General features: G+C 42.2%; 1 protein-coding gene across 3 annotated transcripts in view; it reads left to right on the forward strand.

Moving 5' to 3' along the window:
• Positions 1–11,954, forward strand: part of znf385b (zinc finger protein 385B) — an 84,731-nt gene extending 72,777 nt beyond the window's left edge. For 2 of the 3 annotated variants that reach the window (XM_049593710.1, XM_049593711.1), the window contains exons 7-11: positions 1,135–1,306; positions 1,404–1,796; positions 2,298–2,482; positions 3,077–3,172; positions 4,752–11,954. In XM_049593710.1, the coding sequence (XP_049449667.1) occupies positions 1,135–1,306; positions 1,404–1,796; positions 2,298–2,482; positions 3,077–3,172; positions 4,752–5,021 (1,116 nt within the window). In that variant the 3' untranslated portion in view covers positions 5,022–11,954. The remainder of the gene's footprint in view (positions 1–1,134; positions 1,307–1,403; positions 1,797–2,297; positions 2,483–3,076; positions 3,173–4,751) is intronic. The other variant, XM_049593712.1, reaches the window with a different exon arrangement.
• Positions 11,955–16,515: the final 4,561 nt, after the last annotated feature.

Below are 16,515 nucleotides of genomic sequence, written 5' to 3' on the forward strand. Positions count from 1 at the left end.
CACTGTGAAAAGTTGTGGATGGTACCAATGGAACCATTCTGTCCCATCCCCATGTTGGGGTACCTAGCACACAGATCTGGTACTAAAAGGTGGAGCTGTGAACACTGCAGTCTGATTGGTCAGTAGAGGACGGTCACTCTGCTCAGGGCTGAGTTGTGTCTGGTTTTGAGGCTCATGTAACCACTGTTCATACTGTGGAGAGTTTTATTAGTAAACTGTAACTATAAAATGAAAGGATGAAGAAATAACTTCATTAACTGGGCCGACTGCCGGCAACTTTTAAGGTTAACAAGGGACTTAGCAAGGGAGCGTCATCCCAGCCCATGTAGGGCTTTGTATACCAGGAGGAGGAGCTTAAAATCAATTCGAAATGTAACAGGAAGTCAGAGTAGCTCAGACTGGCCTTATGTGCTCTCTCCTCTTGTAGTTGAGCTGCAGAGTTTTGAATGAGCTGAAGTCTTTCAGTGGTGTTTTTTGGGAGGCCAATAAAAAATGTGTTACAGTAGTCGAATCGGCTTGAAATAAAGGCATGAACCAATGTCTCCGAATATTTTCCATTAAGAAATGGTCGTACCTTAGCTCTGTTTCTGTTTCAGAGGTGGAAAAGTGGTGTTTTTGTCACCTTGTCAATGTGGGACTGGAAGTTTCTATCTGAACCAAGGATCACACCTTGACTTGTAACCTCAGATTTAATCCAGGGAGTTAAATTCCCCAGATTATTAAACATCACTTCTCTTTTTGTTTTAGGGCAACAAGCAGGATTTCAGCTTTGTCTTCATTCAACTCCAGGACATTATTTCTCATCCATTTATTTATTATTTTATTGACAAAAGACAGGTAGTAAAAGAGTTTATGGTTGCAGCATCGTTTGGTTCAGCAGAGATGTACAGTTGCAGGTCATCTGCAAACAAACATTGTGTTCTCTAATGATGTCACCACGTGGCAGCATGTACAGTGAGAATAACAGTGGACCAAGGCAGGTCCCTTGTGCAACCCCAAAGCAGAGGTCATGTTTCTCAGCTTAACACACAGTCAGGAAGACCAGACAGGAAGTGATATCAGGAGTTCAGGAGACAACAGACACAAGCCCAGATATAAAAATGAAACAGTCTCTCCGTTTGTCTTTTGCTTCAGTCTCAGGCAGAAGCTCACTACAGAGGCAGTCGTCACGCCAAGAAGCTCAAGTCTCAGGAGAACAAGACCAAGGCAAAACTGTCAATCGCTGGAGAGACCAATGGGAGCAGCACCAGTCCTGTTTGCCCCGCTCCTCCTGTCTCAGCTGACAGCAGCAACAATCAGCACACAGGTTGATTTTAATACCACTGATCTGAGTCATGTTTTTATTTCGGAGTTTGTTTTTTATATCATGTTCTTCCTCCTCTTCTTCCCCCTCTGCCCTCCAGATCTCTTATCGAGCCTCGCCGACTCCTTTCCTCTCAGACCTTTCCTCCTCCCCTCCTCCTCCCCTCACTCCTCTGCCTCCCCCTCCTCCAGCAGACCAGGCAGCGAGCCTCCTCCCTCCAGTCCTCCCACCGCTCTCCCCGCCCCAGGCCTCTTTTCCTCTTCCTCCTCCTCTCCCCATTCCTCAAAAGCCTCTCCGCCTCCCCCTCCAGCTCCTGTCACCTCCTCTTCACCTCCTGCTCCTCCTCCACCTTCCCAGGCCTCCTCCCAGGCCTCCTCCCAGGATGCGTCTCTCTCAATGGAGTCGGAGGAGGAGAAGGCGAAGAAGCTGCTGTACTGCTCTCTGTGTAAAGTCGCCGTTAACTCTCTGTCTCAGCTGGAGGCTCATAACGCAGGTGAGGAGATGATGTAGGGAATGACATGTTTTCATCTGCCGCCATTTATCATGTCTTCAGAGGACGGTTGAGCGACGTTTAAATCACATGCTGTATGTTATGATTGATTTGCAATGTCTAATTTCTTCTTATAGATACTACTTCCTCAGCCAAACATGGAAACCTTTTTCACCATATTCTCCTGAATTTCCAGCAATAAAAAACCCACTGTACTGCAGCACCAAACGACCATGAACATAGTGGAGCATTTAGCACTTGCAACTCATTCTCACGTCGATATCGTTCATCACATATCGACATTTGGTCATGGACTTCCATGTCCACATACGATGTTAAAGGGTGCGGTAGTTTTGACGTTCTAGGACGCCGTGTCAAGTTATGCAAGGGAATTTTTTCTTTAAAACTGATGAGCAGCGATAACTGAAAGTATACAGGGGTTATGATTGTCGTTACGTCTCTCGCCTAATAGAAGTTTGGTTTCTGTGTGTCTTTGTCCGGAAGGTTCAAAGCACAAGACGATGCTGGAGGCTCGGAGTGGCGCCGGGCCGATCAAGGCCTACCCTCGAGCCGGAGCCAAGCTGAAGAACGGCAACAGCTCCGCACTGAAGGGCTCCGGCCTGCAGAACAAAACCTTCCACTGCCAGATCTGTGACGTCCACGTCAACTCTGAGATCCAACTCAAACAGGTACAAACAGCATGGACACATAACAGCATCAATCAAGCCGTACTGTAAACAGAAACTCTTACAAAGTTAATTTTTAATTCAAATTGTGTGGCTTGTGTAGCTAAAGGGATGGCTGTTTACTGCGTTAGTCAGCAAACAAGTGACATAACATGAAAACAAAGCAGCAGTGACTTTCTGCTGCTCTCTGTGTCAGCAGAAAGTAGTCTACATGCCACTGTACGGACACTAGTCTTTCTGAGGGCACTATACAGTGGAGATATTAACAAACTCAAAATTTGATTTTAAACAGCCATAGTTTAACAATGTGATATAATAATGGTAGGAACCACAGAGGAAGAAAGAATAAAAGTAAGAAAGAGGAGTCAGATTTTGAAGGAGCTGTTTCTCCTCAGGCTCATGTTTCTGTGTAAATACCTTTTTTCTGCAAGCGAATGTTATATTTAGTTTTGAGAGCGAGCTAAACGCTTCGTAAAATGTTCTCTTTCTTCAGTTTCGACAGGAAGTCTTACTCTGTCTCTACCTCTCTACAGTCAGAGGAGTCTCAGGCTCGTCTGTCCTCAGCTCTGTTGTCAGTGTTTGTTGTTGTTGTTGCAGCACATCTCCAGCAGGAGGCACAAGGACCGAGTGGCAGGAAAACCCAGCAAACCCAAATACAGCCCGTATAACAAACAGCAGCGCAGCTCACTCACTGTAAGTGTGTGTCTGTTCAGTTTAACAGGCTCTACTGGCATTTAACATGTGTTACCAAAACACTGATACAATTAAAAGGCGGTGAATAAAACGTACAACTGACTGTACAAACGAAAACAGTCAACAGAGAAAAACAGGAAAATACAGTACATATATAGACATACATATAAACAGTACATATCTCATATGTCTCATATATGTTTACCTGTAAACATGTTTTATGTGTTTGTGTGTAAAAAAACAAACAAAAAAATGGAGTAGAGAAATAAATAAACTTTCTCTAATTCATACTTAAATTAGTTTTATTGGCATGAACCATTTTAAGGAAATGAATGATGATCAATAAACACATCAATTAAATAAATAAATGCTTTAAATCAATAATGAGTGACTGCAGGAAATATCTTCAAAATAAATTATTATTTGTTCCTGAATTCATTCATTCATTCATTAATGCACTTTTGTATTTATTCTGTATTAATTTTTGCTCCTCCTTTCCTTGTTTCCTTTCCTTTCCTTGTCTCCTCCTGTTTATCCCTCCCCTCTCTTTTTTTCCTTGTTTCCTCTCCTCTTGTTTCCACCCCATGTCCCCTCTCTTCTTGTCTCCCCTCCTCTTGTTTCCTTTCCTATCATTGTTTCCTCTCCTCTTGCATCTCCTCCACTCTTTTTTTGTTTCCTCTCCCTTTTTACCTCTCCTTGTCTCCTCTCCTCTTATTTCCTCCCTACTCTTCATCTCCTCTCTTCTTGTTTCCTCTACTTACTTTCCTTTCCTCGTCTCCTCACCCCTTGTTTCCTCTTCTCTCCTTGTTTCTTCTTCTTGTCCCCTCTCCTCTCGTTGTTTCCTCTCATCTACCTCTCCTCTCTGTGTTTCCTTCCCTTGTTTCCTCTTCTCTTATTTTCTCTCCACTCATCCTTTCTTTGTTTACTTTCCTCATCTTCTCCTCTCTTGTTTTCCCTCCTCTCCTTGTTTCCTCCCTTTGCCTGTCTTCTTTCCTCCTATTTCCTCTCTACTCCTCATCTCCTCTCCTAATTGTTTCCTCTCCTTCCTTTGTTTCCTTTCCTTGTCTCTTCCCCTCTTCTTGTCCTCTCTCCTGTCATTGGTTCCTCTCCTCTCCTTGTTTGCTTTCTTTCTCTCTCTACTCTTATTTCCTCTCTACTCCTTGTCTCCTCTCATCCTGTTTTCTCTCCTTTCTGTTTCCTATCCTTGTTTCCTCTCCTCTTATTTCCTCTCTATTTCTTGTCTTCTCTTCTCTCATTGTTCCCTTTCTCATTGACTCATCTCCTCTCATTTCCTGCCCTTGTCTCCTCTTCCATGGTTTTCTCTCCTCTCCTTGTTTCCTTTCCTTTTGTTACCTCTCTTGTCTCCTCTCTCCTTGTTTCCTCTTCTTGTTTCCTCTCCTCTCATTGTTTCTTTTCCTTTTGTTTCCTCCCCTCTCCTTGTTTCCCCTCATGTCTCCTCCCCTCTTGTTTCCTCTTCCGGTCTCCACTCCCATCATCTCCTTATTTCCTATTTTCTTTCCTCTCCTCTTCATTTCCCTCCTATTTCCTCTTCTCCTTGTCTCTTCTCCTCTCTCCTCAGAAGGAGTTAGTGAAGCCTTCCCTCTCACCCTCCTTCCTCTCCACTCCCTTCGCTCCTCCACCCTCGTCCCTCACCTCCACCATCTCGCTCCCGACCGCCCCCCTCTCCTCCTCCCCCCTCCTCACTCCCACGTCCTCGCCCCTCACCCCCACCATCTCTCTCCATCCTCGCCCTCCCCCTTCCTCGTCCCTCTTCACTGCCTCCTTCCTGCGTCCGGCTCCTGGACCAATCAGAGCAAGCCAAGGATCGATACTCTTTGCTCCCTATTGATGGCGGGGTTGAGGGTGGGGAGTTGAATCGGCGACCTTTGACCTCTGACCTTCAGTTTGTTGAAGTAACAGAAGAGACATCAGCTCTGCCATCGTGGCTGCGGGGATTCAAACCTGCGACCTTCTCACCTGACTGAAGGAGACTTGAGAGGACTGAACCTTCTTATTGTTTTAACTAAACCAGACGTGAAGCTGAACACAACAGAGGCTGGAAAGTCCTCACACATCCTGGAAAACCTGGAAAGTCCTGAAAATGACAGAACTGTCCTGAAATTTCTAGAAAGCAATAAGTGGTCCTGGAGGAAATATATCAGTGTGCAGCTTTTTCTGCCGTCCTCATTTGTTATTTAAATGTTCCAGATTCAAAACATCCAACTGGAAGAAGAAGAAAAAACATTCAACTTGTGCATGAAACATAGAGAATAATTATATTTTTCTTTCTTTGACCTTTTTACCAAAACAAGAACCCCGAAGTACCTCGTCCCTCATGACAAGTGAGTCTTTGTGACAGCGTGAACCCACTGAGAAATACAGCAGGAGTTTGTTTTAATGTGCTTTGCTTTGACATTTTAAAAAAGAACTAGGATTCATAAGGAACAGCAATAACTCAATGCTACCTGAGACCGAGACACAAAAGTGGTCAAGAACGTCTGGACTTGGTTCAGGTCTGTTTAGGACGGGTCTTTGGAGTTTGGACGGGGTTGTTTCTGTTTAAAAAAATCTCCTCTGAACACAGAAGCTCTTCTTCCTCCTGCTGGAGGAGCTAACCAGCACAAACCTGATGTCAAACGTCCTCCATCATGAATGAATACTACACGAATGAGAGATGTCTTCATATCATATCAACTCTGGACCGTAATGCCACAGATGTCCCCTTCAGACGTTCTTGCGTTCCTGATTGACTTGCTCCTAACATACAGCATCTAGAGCAGACAAACTTTGAAGGGGAGAAAGAGAAATTAAAGGATAAGGCAGGCCAAGGTCTCTCAATACTTTCTGACCTCCCTGTCCTCTCTATTTCTCTCAGCCCAAAACCCTCCAGTGAAGACGTAAATCCTTAAAACCATAGTGCTGGGCGGTACGACCAAAAATTTGTATCACGTTATTTTGTAAGATTCTGGCAGTTTCAAGGTATATCTTCACAAATGAACACCACTTTTATGATTCTGTCTATCTCGCCATCCACTTCTGAAATTTTCCACCTGCTTTCTTTTAATTTTTCAGTTATATTTTATGTCGTCCCCCTACACTCTGGTCCTCATGGTGTTTTCTTACATTGCCAAGCAGGTGTGTAATTCTAGTGGACACTTAAGGCCTTTGCACACTGAGTCACTTTTTTCAAATGCGTTTTTTTAATCTGTCATCTGAAAGAACTTGCTTTTTTTTTTAAGATTTTTTTTTGGGCATTTTTTGCCTTTAATGGATAGGACAGTTAAGTGTGAAAGGGGGAGAGAGAGGGGGGATGACATGCAGCAAAGGGCCACAGGCTGGACTCAAACCCGGGCCACTGCGGCGACAGCTTTGTACATGGGGCGCCTGCTCTACCACTAAGGCACCGACACCCCAGTCTGAAAGAGCTTGTTATGCACAGTGAGCTGTTTGAGTTATGAAATGATTCTGTGGGCCCCGTTCCTCTGTCTTGTTGCGGCTGTGTCCTGCCGCCACATTTTCTTCACTGATTCTTGGTCAAACGTCTCTAAAGGCTCTGACGGATGTAAATAACGCCGAAAAATCGAACCTGTTCTGAAAATTTTCATGATGGACGAACGTTTCAGACTCAGTGTGCAAACGTGATTGACACAACGTGAACTTATATTTATCTTTAGATGTGCGACAATTTCGGACGACAAAAGTGGACTCAGTGTGCAAAGGCCTTTAATCCCTTTCGTTGTAATTTATTTTTAGGTTTTTTTGCCCTAAAAACACATTAGTAGTTGAGACTAAAATAGTAAAACCAGTTCTCATTCCAAGGTCGTCATTTACAAACACTCTGTCACACCCCCAAGGTGTCTCATACCGACATACGAGCGTCTGTATGTGACGCACAGCTATTTCCTGGGTGAAACACAATATGACACATGGTTCCAGTTGTCAAACGGTTGAGGCTGGGTTCAGGAAATCACTTGGAAGCCACTTGGTTAGGTTTACAAAAAGACATCATGTTTTGATTTAAAATAAGTATGTAACGTGACCTAAGTCTGTCATGTATCTATGTAAGTTACGTAACGCTATGTTAAAACAATGCTGACTTTTGGTTTCAAGCGGGACACAAAACGGCTGTGTCTTGGGTTAAAGTGTTTGTTTGACACATCCACCACCTCCCCTCGCTCCCACCCTTGCAGACTTTCTTTCTTTATACCTAGATGCTTTGAGCGTCAGATATTTCCATGGATTGGTTCACACTGAAGTTAGTTAACAGCCTGTTGCGTCCCTGCCTTCAGTGTCGGTATCACCCACCAAAGCACATGACAAAGTGTCGATATATGATGATCTAGGAATGAAAACAGGCTGAAAATAATGACATCAGCTTTTAAAATCTAAAATGTGTAATATGTGTGTCATTGGTGATGTGTAACCCCTTCCAGAATCTCCAAAATGTTACCACCACCTGTCCTCGTGGTGGCTACAGCCCTGCCAAGGTGGAATAAACCAGAATTATCCTTTAAAAAGCACCAAGCAATACGCCTTAACAGAAGTCACATTTGGATCGTTAATTCAGGACAGTCTGTTGCTCGTTCTGGCCTCCAGCTGACTCAGCTTGCTGTATGTTTGGAACCAGAGTCTGAACTGAAGTACATGAACGCCTCCTCCTTATATCTGATGTCCTCATGTCTGCCTCTTCCTGCTGTCGTCTCCACTGCCTGTGTGTTAAAGACTCACTCTGCAGTCTGGACCAGGCTACTTCCTGGTTTTACAGTGAAAAAGGCCTTTCGTCCTGACTGTTAGCCTGATGTGAACAATCAGTCTGTCAGTTTCAGTCTTCACCTTCCTGTTGTCGCTGAATCTGACCAGAACTTTCTGGGGTTTAAGGCATCCGAACTACAAAACTTTTAGCACAAAGAGTCAGAGGAACTCTTTAAAACTTTGAACACATCACTGGAACTTTTCAGAACCTGTAACAGCAAAGGAACATTCTCCTTAAATAAGCTTATTCACTCGCAATGACGAACAAGGAAACATAAACACTTCTCTGGTTGCTTTTTCTGTGCTCCGATAAGTTGTTTTACAGTGTATGTTGTAAATAAGTACCCAAAGCTTTGTCATGACTTTTAAACAACCACATGATCTGTCCGTCCAGCCAACACTTAGAGACATTACATGCTTTAGACTGGCCCCATTATTTCTCCTCTAGCGCCACCCTCAGGATAAACAGAACAGTTAAATAATTAAGATGTGTGACAAAATAATCTCAACTCAAAAACAGCTTTACTCTCAGTTTTTGACTGTTGTTGTGTGTATTCTGTCGCTTTACACCCCACCTCTCCCAGTCTCTGTTTCCCACACTGTATACAGTGTATAAATATATATTTTTTAAACTGTGACAGGAGCTTGTTATTATCTTGGACCAGGTTAAACTCCTATAATAACAGAGTGACTGTCGACATCTGAGAGCAGGGAAAGAAGTCAGTGGGTGAGTAAACACACGCAGCCCGAGGGTTTGAATCTGAGGTTTTCTCAAAGAAAAAAATGTCACCTTTAAGTGGCTCTAAGTGTGTCACTACTCTGCCAGCTTTCATGGCTCCACTGACTCCTGTAATATTGAGACAAAATGGCAGCTCCTGCCCTGAGATGCCGTGACATTAATCATTTCTGAATGACTGACATCCCTGCTGTCTGACAGAGTCACAAGTCATTGTGCTGCACTGGTAGGTCCATAACCACACTGTGGGAAACTGCAGGAGCAGGTGTTTGAACCAAAACATTATGAAGGATAGATATTTTTTTACGTTCAGAAACAAATAAAACAGCATTGAGTCATCAAAAATAATGAAAAATAGAGACCACAGTGGGCAGAATTGGATAATACTGTGGATAATGAATGGTTTTATTTGATATTTTGTCTGTATTGATTTGTTCGGATAGACTCTTCAGCATGACCTAACTACTCAAGTTCAGATTCAGTTTGCAGGAAACGGCAGCACTTAAAAAATGTGGTATTGTTATGAGTAGCGAGTCTGTGCTGCCAGTTATCTTGATGACTCAAGTACATTAACTCACGCTGCATTTTAACAGTAATAACAGTGATGTTTGTGAGTTTGTCTCTCAAATATCAACAATTGAATTTCCAATATTTATTTTGAATATGTAGCCCAATTTAGCGTTTTCTTTTTTGATAAGTACGTACGGCATTGAAGAAATCTACAATGACATTTTTGACTACTGGAGATTCCTTTTTATGCCTTCACACCGGCAATAGCCTTGGCTGGAGGCATTATATTTTCAGCTTGTCTGTCCATTCATATGTGCTTACGTCCTATTCTCGTGAACACAGTATCTCAAGAACCCCTGGAGAATTTTTTTTTCTTTCAAATTTGGCACAACTTTGCTGTTGGACTAAAGTATGAACTGGTTAGATGTTGGTGGTCATAGGACAAAGGTCAAAGTCACTGTGACCTCATCTGTTTCATTTTTGTGAATGAATGCCTTGAGGGAATTAATGCAAATTTGGCACAAACATCCACTTGATCTCAACAATGAGCTGATTAGAATTTGGTGATCGCAGGTCAAAGTCAAGGTCAAGGTATTACTGCTACTAATAAGTGTTAAAAGCGCTTGCCATTTTCTTTGTCCTGAACCAGACTTGTGAGCTAGCTCCATTCGCTAAGGAAGATTATAAGATTTTGCTGAAAGCTAAGGGGAAAAAAACCACACTTATTTGTGGATTTTTGAGTTGAGATTATTTTGGAACAAAAACTGATCTTCCCTGCTCAACATCAGTATATTATTTGTCTGTCCATCACACTGGTATTTTGGGTGTAGTGAACACTGTGGCCTCTAGGGTGCACTAGCATTTCATTTGTATTTTTAGACTTCAGTGTGGTAAAATTAATATGATCAGGTGGTTGTTTGACAGTCGTGAAAGAGCTTCACAGAACCAGGTGAAACCATAGAAAACACTGAAGAAACATGTTAAAGACGTGGAGCAAAAGATGATATAACTGGACAGTTTATCCTCTTTGATTGAGCCACTCAGCTCAACTGAGGGAGAGTTGCTTGTTTCGCTCTGAGATCAGTTAATTAAAGGGCATCTAAGGTACTTCCTGTTGTTGGGTTGAATAACATTGTGTGTATTAAGGGTTATCATGTCCACCTCATCAGAAACTGGGGAGGTATTAAGAGGAATATTGGGTTGCTCCATAACGCTAACTTTTTAGCGCATTAGCTAACGTTAGCTTCGACAGCAAAACAAACTGGTGGAAACCGTTCAAGTGTCGTCCTCCTTTGTAAGATTGGCATAATAATCAACCACAAAGCTTCCTGTGACATCATCCATCCGCTGAGTGAGAGCGTACGGGTTGGCCAGTCTGGTCCTGTTGGTTCCAGAGAGTGAGTGACCTGACACGGTACGTTGGTAAATTCAGTCTGACGCTCTACACTAAAATGAGAACCTTGTTGGTCGAAGAAACGGAGCGTTATATTTCTGCATGGTTTCACGAATGGTTGAGTTAATCACACACTTGGAATGAGTATTTCTGAATGCGCCACTCCTACATTGTCTAAAACAAGCTAACAGAACTTGCTAGCTAGCGCTGGCTAATGTCTGTGGAGAATTGTTTCGCCTCCAGCTAAGCCCCGCCCACCAAAAAACTTCATACTGTCTTCCTTTTTAACAGTCAAGGAACACCAGCCTTTAAGGACTGGACTGGAATAATCTGAAATATCAATAATACAAACAGAAAGAAACACTGGCGGTTGTTTTCTATGGTTTCAAATGGTGGGTGTTTTCCTGTCTGTCTTCCTGCCTCCTCCTGAAGAACTTGAAGCACCTCAGTCTTCCAATAATGAACAAACAGGTTTAAGGACATTGTGTGTGTGTGTGTGTGTGTGTGTGTGTGTGTGTGTGTGTGTGTGTGTTTATCTATGCAGTATTTTGGTCTTACAGTGCAGCAGCTCTTATCGAACTCATCAACATGTTAACCTGTAAAAAAGAAGACAACGTGTCAAATCAAATGTTGATGATGCTGATTTAACCTCCGCAACCAAGCTCTGAACTCTTCAACTGAACTTCCTCCTCTGTCCAATGATGTCATCATGATGCAATAATGTATAGATCAGCTGCTGCTTTCCTATTCGCTTTGCTTCCTTATCAGCAATACTGAGACCTGAGAGTCTTGATACTGGTCCAGAGTCTTGATACTAAGGCCTGAGAGTCTTTATACTGGTCCAGAGTTATGATACTGAGGCCTGAGAGGTCTGAGAGTCTTGATACTGGTCCAGAGTTATGACACTGGTCCAAGTCTAGATCCTTGGGCAGAATCTTGACACTGGTCTGAGTCTTGATACTGAGGCCTGATAGTCATCAAACTGGTCCAGAGTTTTGATACTGGGGCAGAGTCTTGAAGGTCTGAGAGTCTTGACATTGCTCCGAGCCATGTACTGGGGCCTGAGAGTCTTGACACTGGTCCAGGTCTTAATACTGGTACTGAGTCTGGATTCTAGTCAGTGTCTTGATACTGGGGCCTGAAAGTTGTGGTACTGGTTCAGGTCTGGTTACAGGGTCCGAGGTGCAATACTGGAATAAAACAAACAGGGATTCACAGTTTGAACTGAAGAGTTATTTCTAGTCGACATGTGAAACTTTTAATTTCTGTTTGATCAGTTGAAAATGTCTTTGCTGAAAACTCAAGGTTGTGTGTGTGTGTGTGTGTGTGTGTGTGTGTGTGTGTGTGTGTGTGTGTGAGTGCGTGTGTGAGTGAATGCGTGTATTCCCTCCATGCTTGGAATGAACCATGTGATTTAATCACTCTGCTTCCAAAATAAAAGCTCATCTTCCATCAGCCCCAGAGGAACATGCAAACAGTGAGTAATTCAAGTGTTTAAAGGAGCAGTTCACCCAAACTGCTGCACACGGGGCTCCACTCTGAACCAGACAGGAGGGGCTTTTAACACCTCTGATATAGTGTTTAACTAGAAAGTTACAAATTTTGAACTTTTATTTTTCAAAAACTGTAAATCAAGTTCTAAAATTAAATCTGATCAAACTTTTATTTTTATTTCCACGAAAAATATAAGTTTTGGAATTGTGAGTTTAAACTGTGGTGACACATCAGGTACAGTTTTCTGAGACTCTACACAACAAAAAGGCAAACAAGGTCAGACTTAGACAGTTCAACATGTCTTCAAGATTCAAACCTTTCAGAGGTGATCTTGAAGAAGAAACACAGAAAAACAGTTAAGAGATAAAAAAAAAAATAAATACAGATATTTCTTTTAGATTTCAGCTCAGAGCTGCTGTGTTCAGTCGTACTCAGATGTGTTAAAAGGTGACAATTCCTGCTTCAGAGAAACTCCGTCCACTTCTTCATGTACAGTATTTATTCTCCGAGCTTGTTTTTTTTATGATGATGATGATGATATGCAAATCTGTCAGATTGAGATTATGTACCACTTCTCTCCTTATCATTTTATTTCTGTAACTTTGTTTTATTGTTTTCATTAAAAGAAAAAACTGCTGAACGTTCATCGACCCTGCATTTCCTTAAAGTAAGTTATTAGCTGGTGAGACTTTGACTCATCATCACTGACTTCAGTTTTACTGAATGAAAATCTGTCGAGTACTGTAAATTGACTTTGTCCCACCCTGGACGCAGACTGCCCTATCATAACGTAGGATCGGGCCGGCTGAGACCAGGGTCCGACAACAACACAGCCCTGCTCCATTGTTTCAGATTTCCTTCATTTTCAGGCTGGTTTTGTTTGGAGCTAAATGTTGTGCCTGGGGCACGTTGTGTATTAATGATACTCGTTACCTGGAGAGGTTGGAAAAAGATATACGTTTCCTCCCTGTTCCAAAACCAAAATCAAACCCTGAAAAGTGTAGGGTTAGCTAGCTAGCTACTGAAGATATAGCCTACTGAATGTATACACATGCTGCTTTTGCTTTTTAATGATAATAACAGTGAGACAAAGACCGACCCTGCTGTACAGGAACCAGTGAAGGGAAGCAGGGAAACTTTGCTGATATTCAACCAGCTGTGTGTCATCACAGTGTGTGCAGATGAGCGTTGTTTAACTTCCCCAGGAGATCCCTGCCCGTCAGGCGGTGGAGGTCCGGGTGCTGGCAGCAGCAGAGGGGTAGGGTGATCATATTTTGATTTCCAAAAAAAGAGGACACTCACCCCAGCCACGAGATAGCCTACTTAAATGATACTCGCAGTTTACTCAAAGATGCCTTATAATTTTAATATATTTAAAGTTTATATGTATGGATAGAAAATTCAGTTATATTACAAAATAATATCTCTCAAAGACAGAAATTTAGATAGGCTTGTCAGAGGTAACTCAACTTGCTTTTATTATGCCTAAAATAATAATCTTTTTACAAGTTTCAATTGTACAAAAGTAAATATAAATGTAAAATAAATGTAAAATCTCTGGAATTAAATAATGATAGAAATAATGTCTCTTCTGTATTAGAAAAATCAGCTTGTAAAACAATAGCTATCTTTTCAAGTCTTACTGGACAAATAAATAAATATATAATATGAAATAATGTTCTAAATAATACCTCTTCTGTATTAGAAAATCCAACTTTGAGCTCCCCGGCATCTTTATTAGACACAGAATCATATGTGCCAGCTTTGCACACGGAGCACTCAGCCTCCCATATATCTCGACCGGGTCGGGACGGTAAGTTGGGAAGTTTTTCTGCAGTTCATCTGTGAAGCTGCACTTGTGCTTCAGCATCTTGGAAGCTCAGAATAATGTCTGTGTCTGCTGCTTCCTCGTTGTGAGTGTTGGAGATCCGCCGATAAGGCAGCCTCTCGGGGATTACGCGCGCACACACACTCACACACACAAGGAAAACCAGACATTATCATTAATTTCTAAACAACCCCCGGAAGCCCCGGACGGGATGTGAAAAGTGGACATATCCGGGCAAAAGAGGACGTTTGGTCAGCCTACACAGGGGCGAAACTAAACACTGTTCATCTGCACACACTGTGATGTCACACAGCTGGTTCAATATCAGCAAAGTTTCCTTTTAACCTCCGTTTTACAAAACAGACAGGTAGGCCAAAAAATCCTTGAATCCAAAGCAGTTAAATTAAAAAACAAAACAAAACAGGGAATCAAACACAGAGATTGCTAGAAAGCTATGACAGGAAGGAACAATGACAATCTGGCAGAGACATAGGGAGCAGGTGAGTAAGAGGTAGCAAGTGTGGTTGATGATAGGTGAGAAACACAGGAAACTGCAATGGCACAAGAGGTTGGTACTTCAAAATAAAACTGGAAATATAACAGAATCCAGTATGTTACACCAACAGCAAAACCAGTTGTGTTTTAGCGAGATGTTGCCGTGGATCCATCAGATTTTTAGCCACCAAACCTCATCTCTGTTTTTGCTGCATGTCATGTCCACTAGAGGGCACTGGAACCAGATCAACATGGAGGACATTAGAAGGAAATCTGTCACTGTGGACAGTGTGGAGGGTTAATATGAAGAAAAGCTGCAAGAAACTGCAACTTCTGACCTTTTCTTCCTCGACAGAGAGAAGTTACACTCCCTGACACATTTACAATTAACACAGTAACTTTTTAACTGAACCCCAGCTGAACCAACATGTTGCACACACATGGCCTTGGATGGAGAACACTGTGATGGTAAACAGCTCGCTCTCATCCTCCTCCCTCTTCTGGTAAATCAAAATCTGCAGACTGAGTGTTTCATAACAGCTGACAGTCTTGTCTGTTGTTGGTTTTGGTCTCATTTCAGGACACGAGAATAAATGTTTATGGTGAAACTTAAAGATTATTTTGGTACTAACAAAATCTACACCTGCTTCTGACTGCTTGTAGTGCTTGTGTAAATAAGATATTGCACATAAATGTTGCTTATCATAATTAGAGATTACAATTTTAATTCATATTGTGCTCTGTTATGTTGAGATGCCTTTGAAACACGTTAACTTAAACATGGCAAGGGATTAGAAATATAACACGTTTAGTTAAATTAGTTGGCATTTAGCAGATTTAAGCTTCAGATTTGGGATCGTAAAAATGTGAAAGATACAAAACTGGGAAAGGCTCTTCTCTGAATAAATAGAATAAACCAGCGCCCTCCTCCTCTGCCCTCTTTACGCACCGCAGCCCCAAACTCATTTTTGTTTAATTTATTTATCAGAGACGAGACGTGGGAGATGCAAACATTATTTCAAATTGAGTTTTGGTTCAATAAGACTTGTGGACCTGGGAAAGCAATTCGGCATCTGTCTCCGCTCACACCAGTCAGACTGTCTTACATGTTGTTAAACTTAACGGTGGGTTATTGCCGACATCAGACTGCCTCTATTAAGATGTTTTAATAGTGGTTTCATTTTACAACAGAGACAAAGAATGCTGAGGTTGAGGGCAAACTGACAGAGAGGTCTCTCTTATGATGCAAGCAATGCGTTTGACTGCAGCAGAGAGTGACTGATCGGAGCCTCCTGTAGCTGTTGTGGTTTTTTGGTGTCTAAGTTTCATGTCCGACCATTTTTGTTTAATTTTTTGGACGATTCTTACAACAGATGACACAGAGTTAATGGCACCTATTACCTTCTCTTAGGCTTTTGATTTACCTGTTCCTGTCACACCATTGCTGACAGAGGGAAATAAAATGTATTCTCAGCCCCACTTCACCTTAAATAACTTCAATCTCAGCGTCGGACAATTTTTTCTTTGTCTCTCTTTCTCCTTCTTTGTTTGCTCCATGCTTGCAGGTTGGGCGTTACCGAGGTAGTGTGAAGGTTTTTTATCTGCAAATCTACTCACAGATTTACTGAAATTTCATGAGAGAGATGGTTTAAGTTTGACATCATCTGAAGAGAAAGAAAAGCACTGTGTCAGTCTGACCTGAACAAACTGGTACCACTGACAGAACCGGACTGGTCTGGAAGCCTCTAACTGGTTTAATCTTTGACTATACACTTGATGTTTCCTGCTCCGTGGAAATAAATGATCAGGTCAGTTAAAAGGTCGCTTCAGTGTCGTCCGGCTCGCACCTGTCATGAGCCTGTAAATCTCGACAGCGCCTCACACAGTGTACACAATGACTGACTTTCTGTGAGATGTCTACATGCCAGAAGGAAACCAAACAATTATGAGAGGTCACTTTAAGGTGAGAACTCTGTGAGCCTCTTGGTGATGTTAATAATTAGAATCTTTCCCTGAGAAAGACGAGATATTACGGCTAACCTGACTTTAACTTATGCTCCCAATTTGTGTGTTTTCAGCGGGATCACAGATTGCTTTTACCTTAAATCTGCACATTTATCACAGCTGACCTCAGA

Source organism: Epinephelus fuscoguttatus, linkage group LG13 (assembly GCF_011397635.1).
Source record: "Epinephelus fuscoguttatus linkage group LG13, E.fuscoguttatus.final_Chr_v1".
Classification (NCBI taxonomy): Eukaryota; Metazoa; Chordata; class Actinopteri; order Perciformes; family Serranidae; genus Epinephelus; species Epinephelus fuscoguttatus.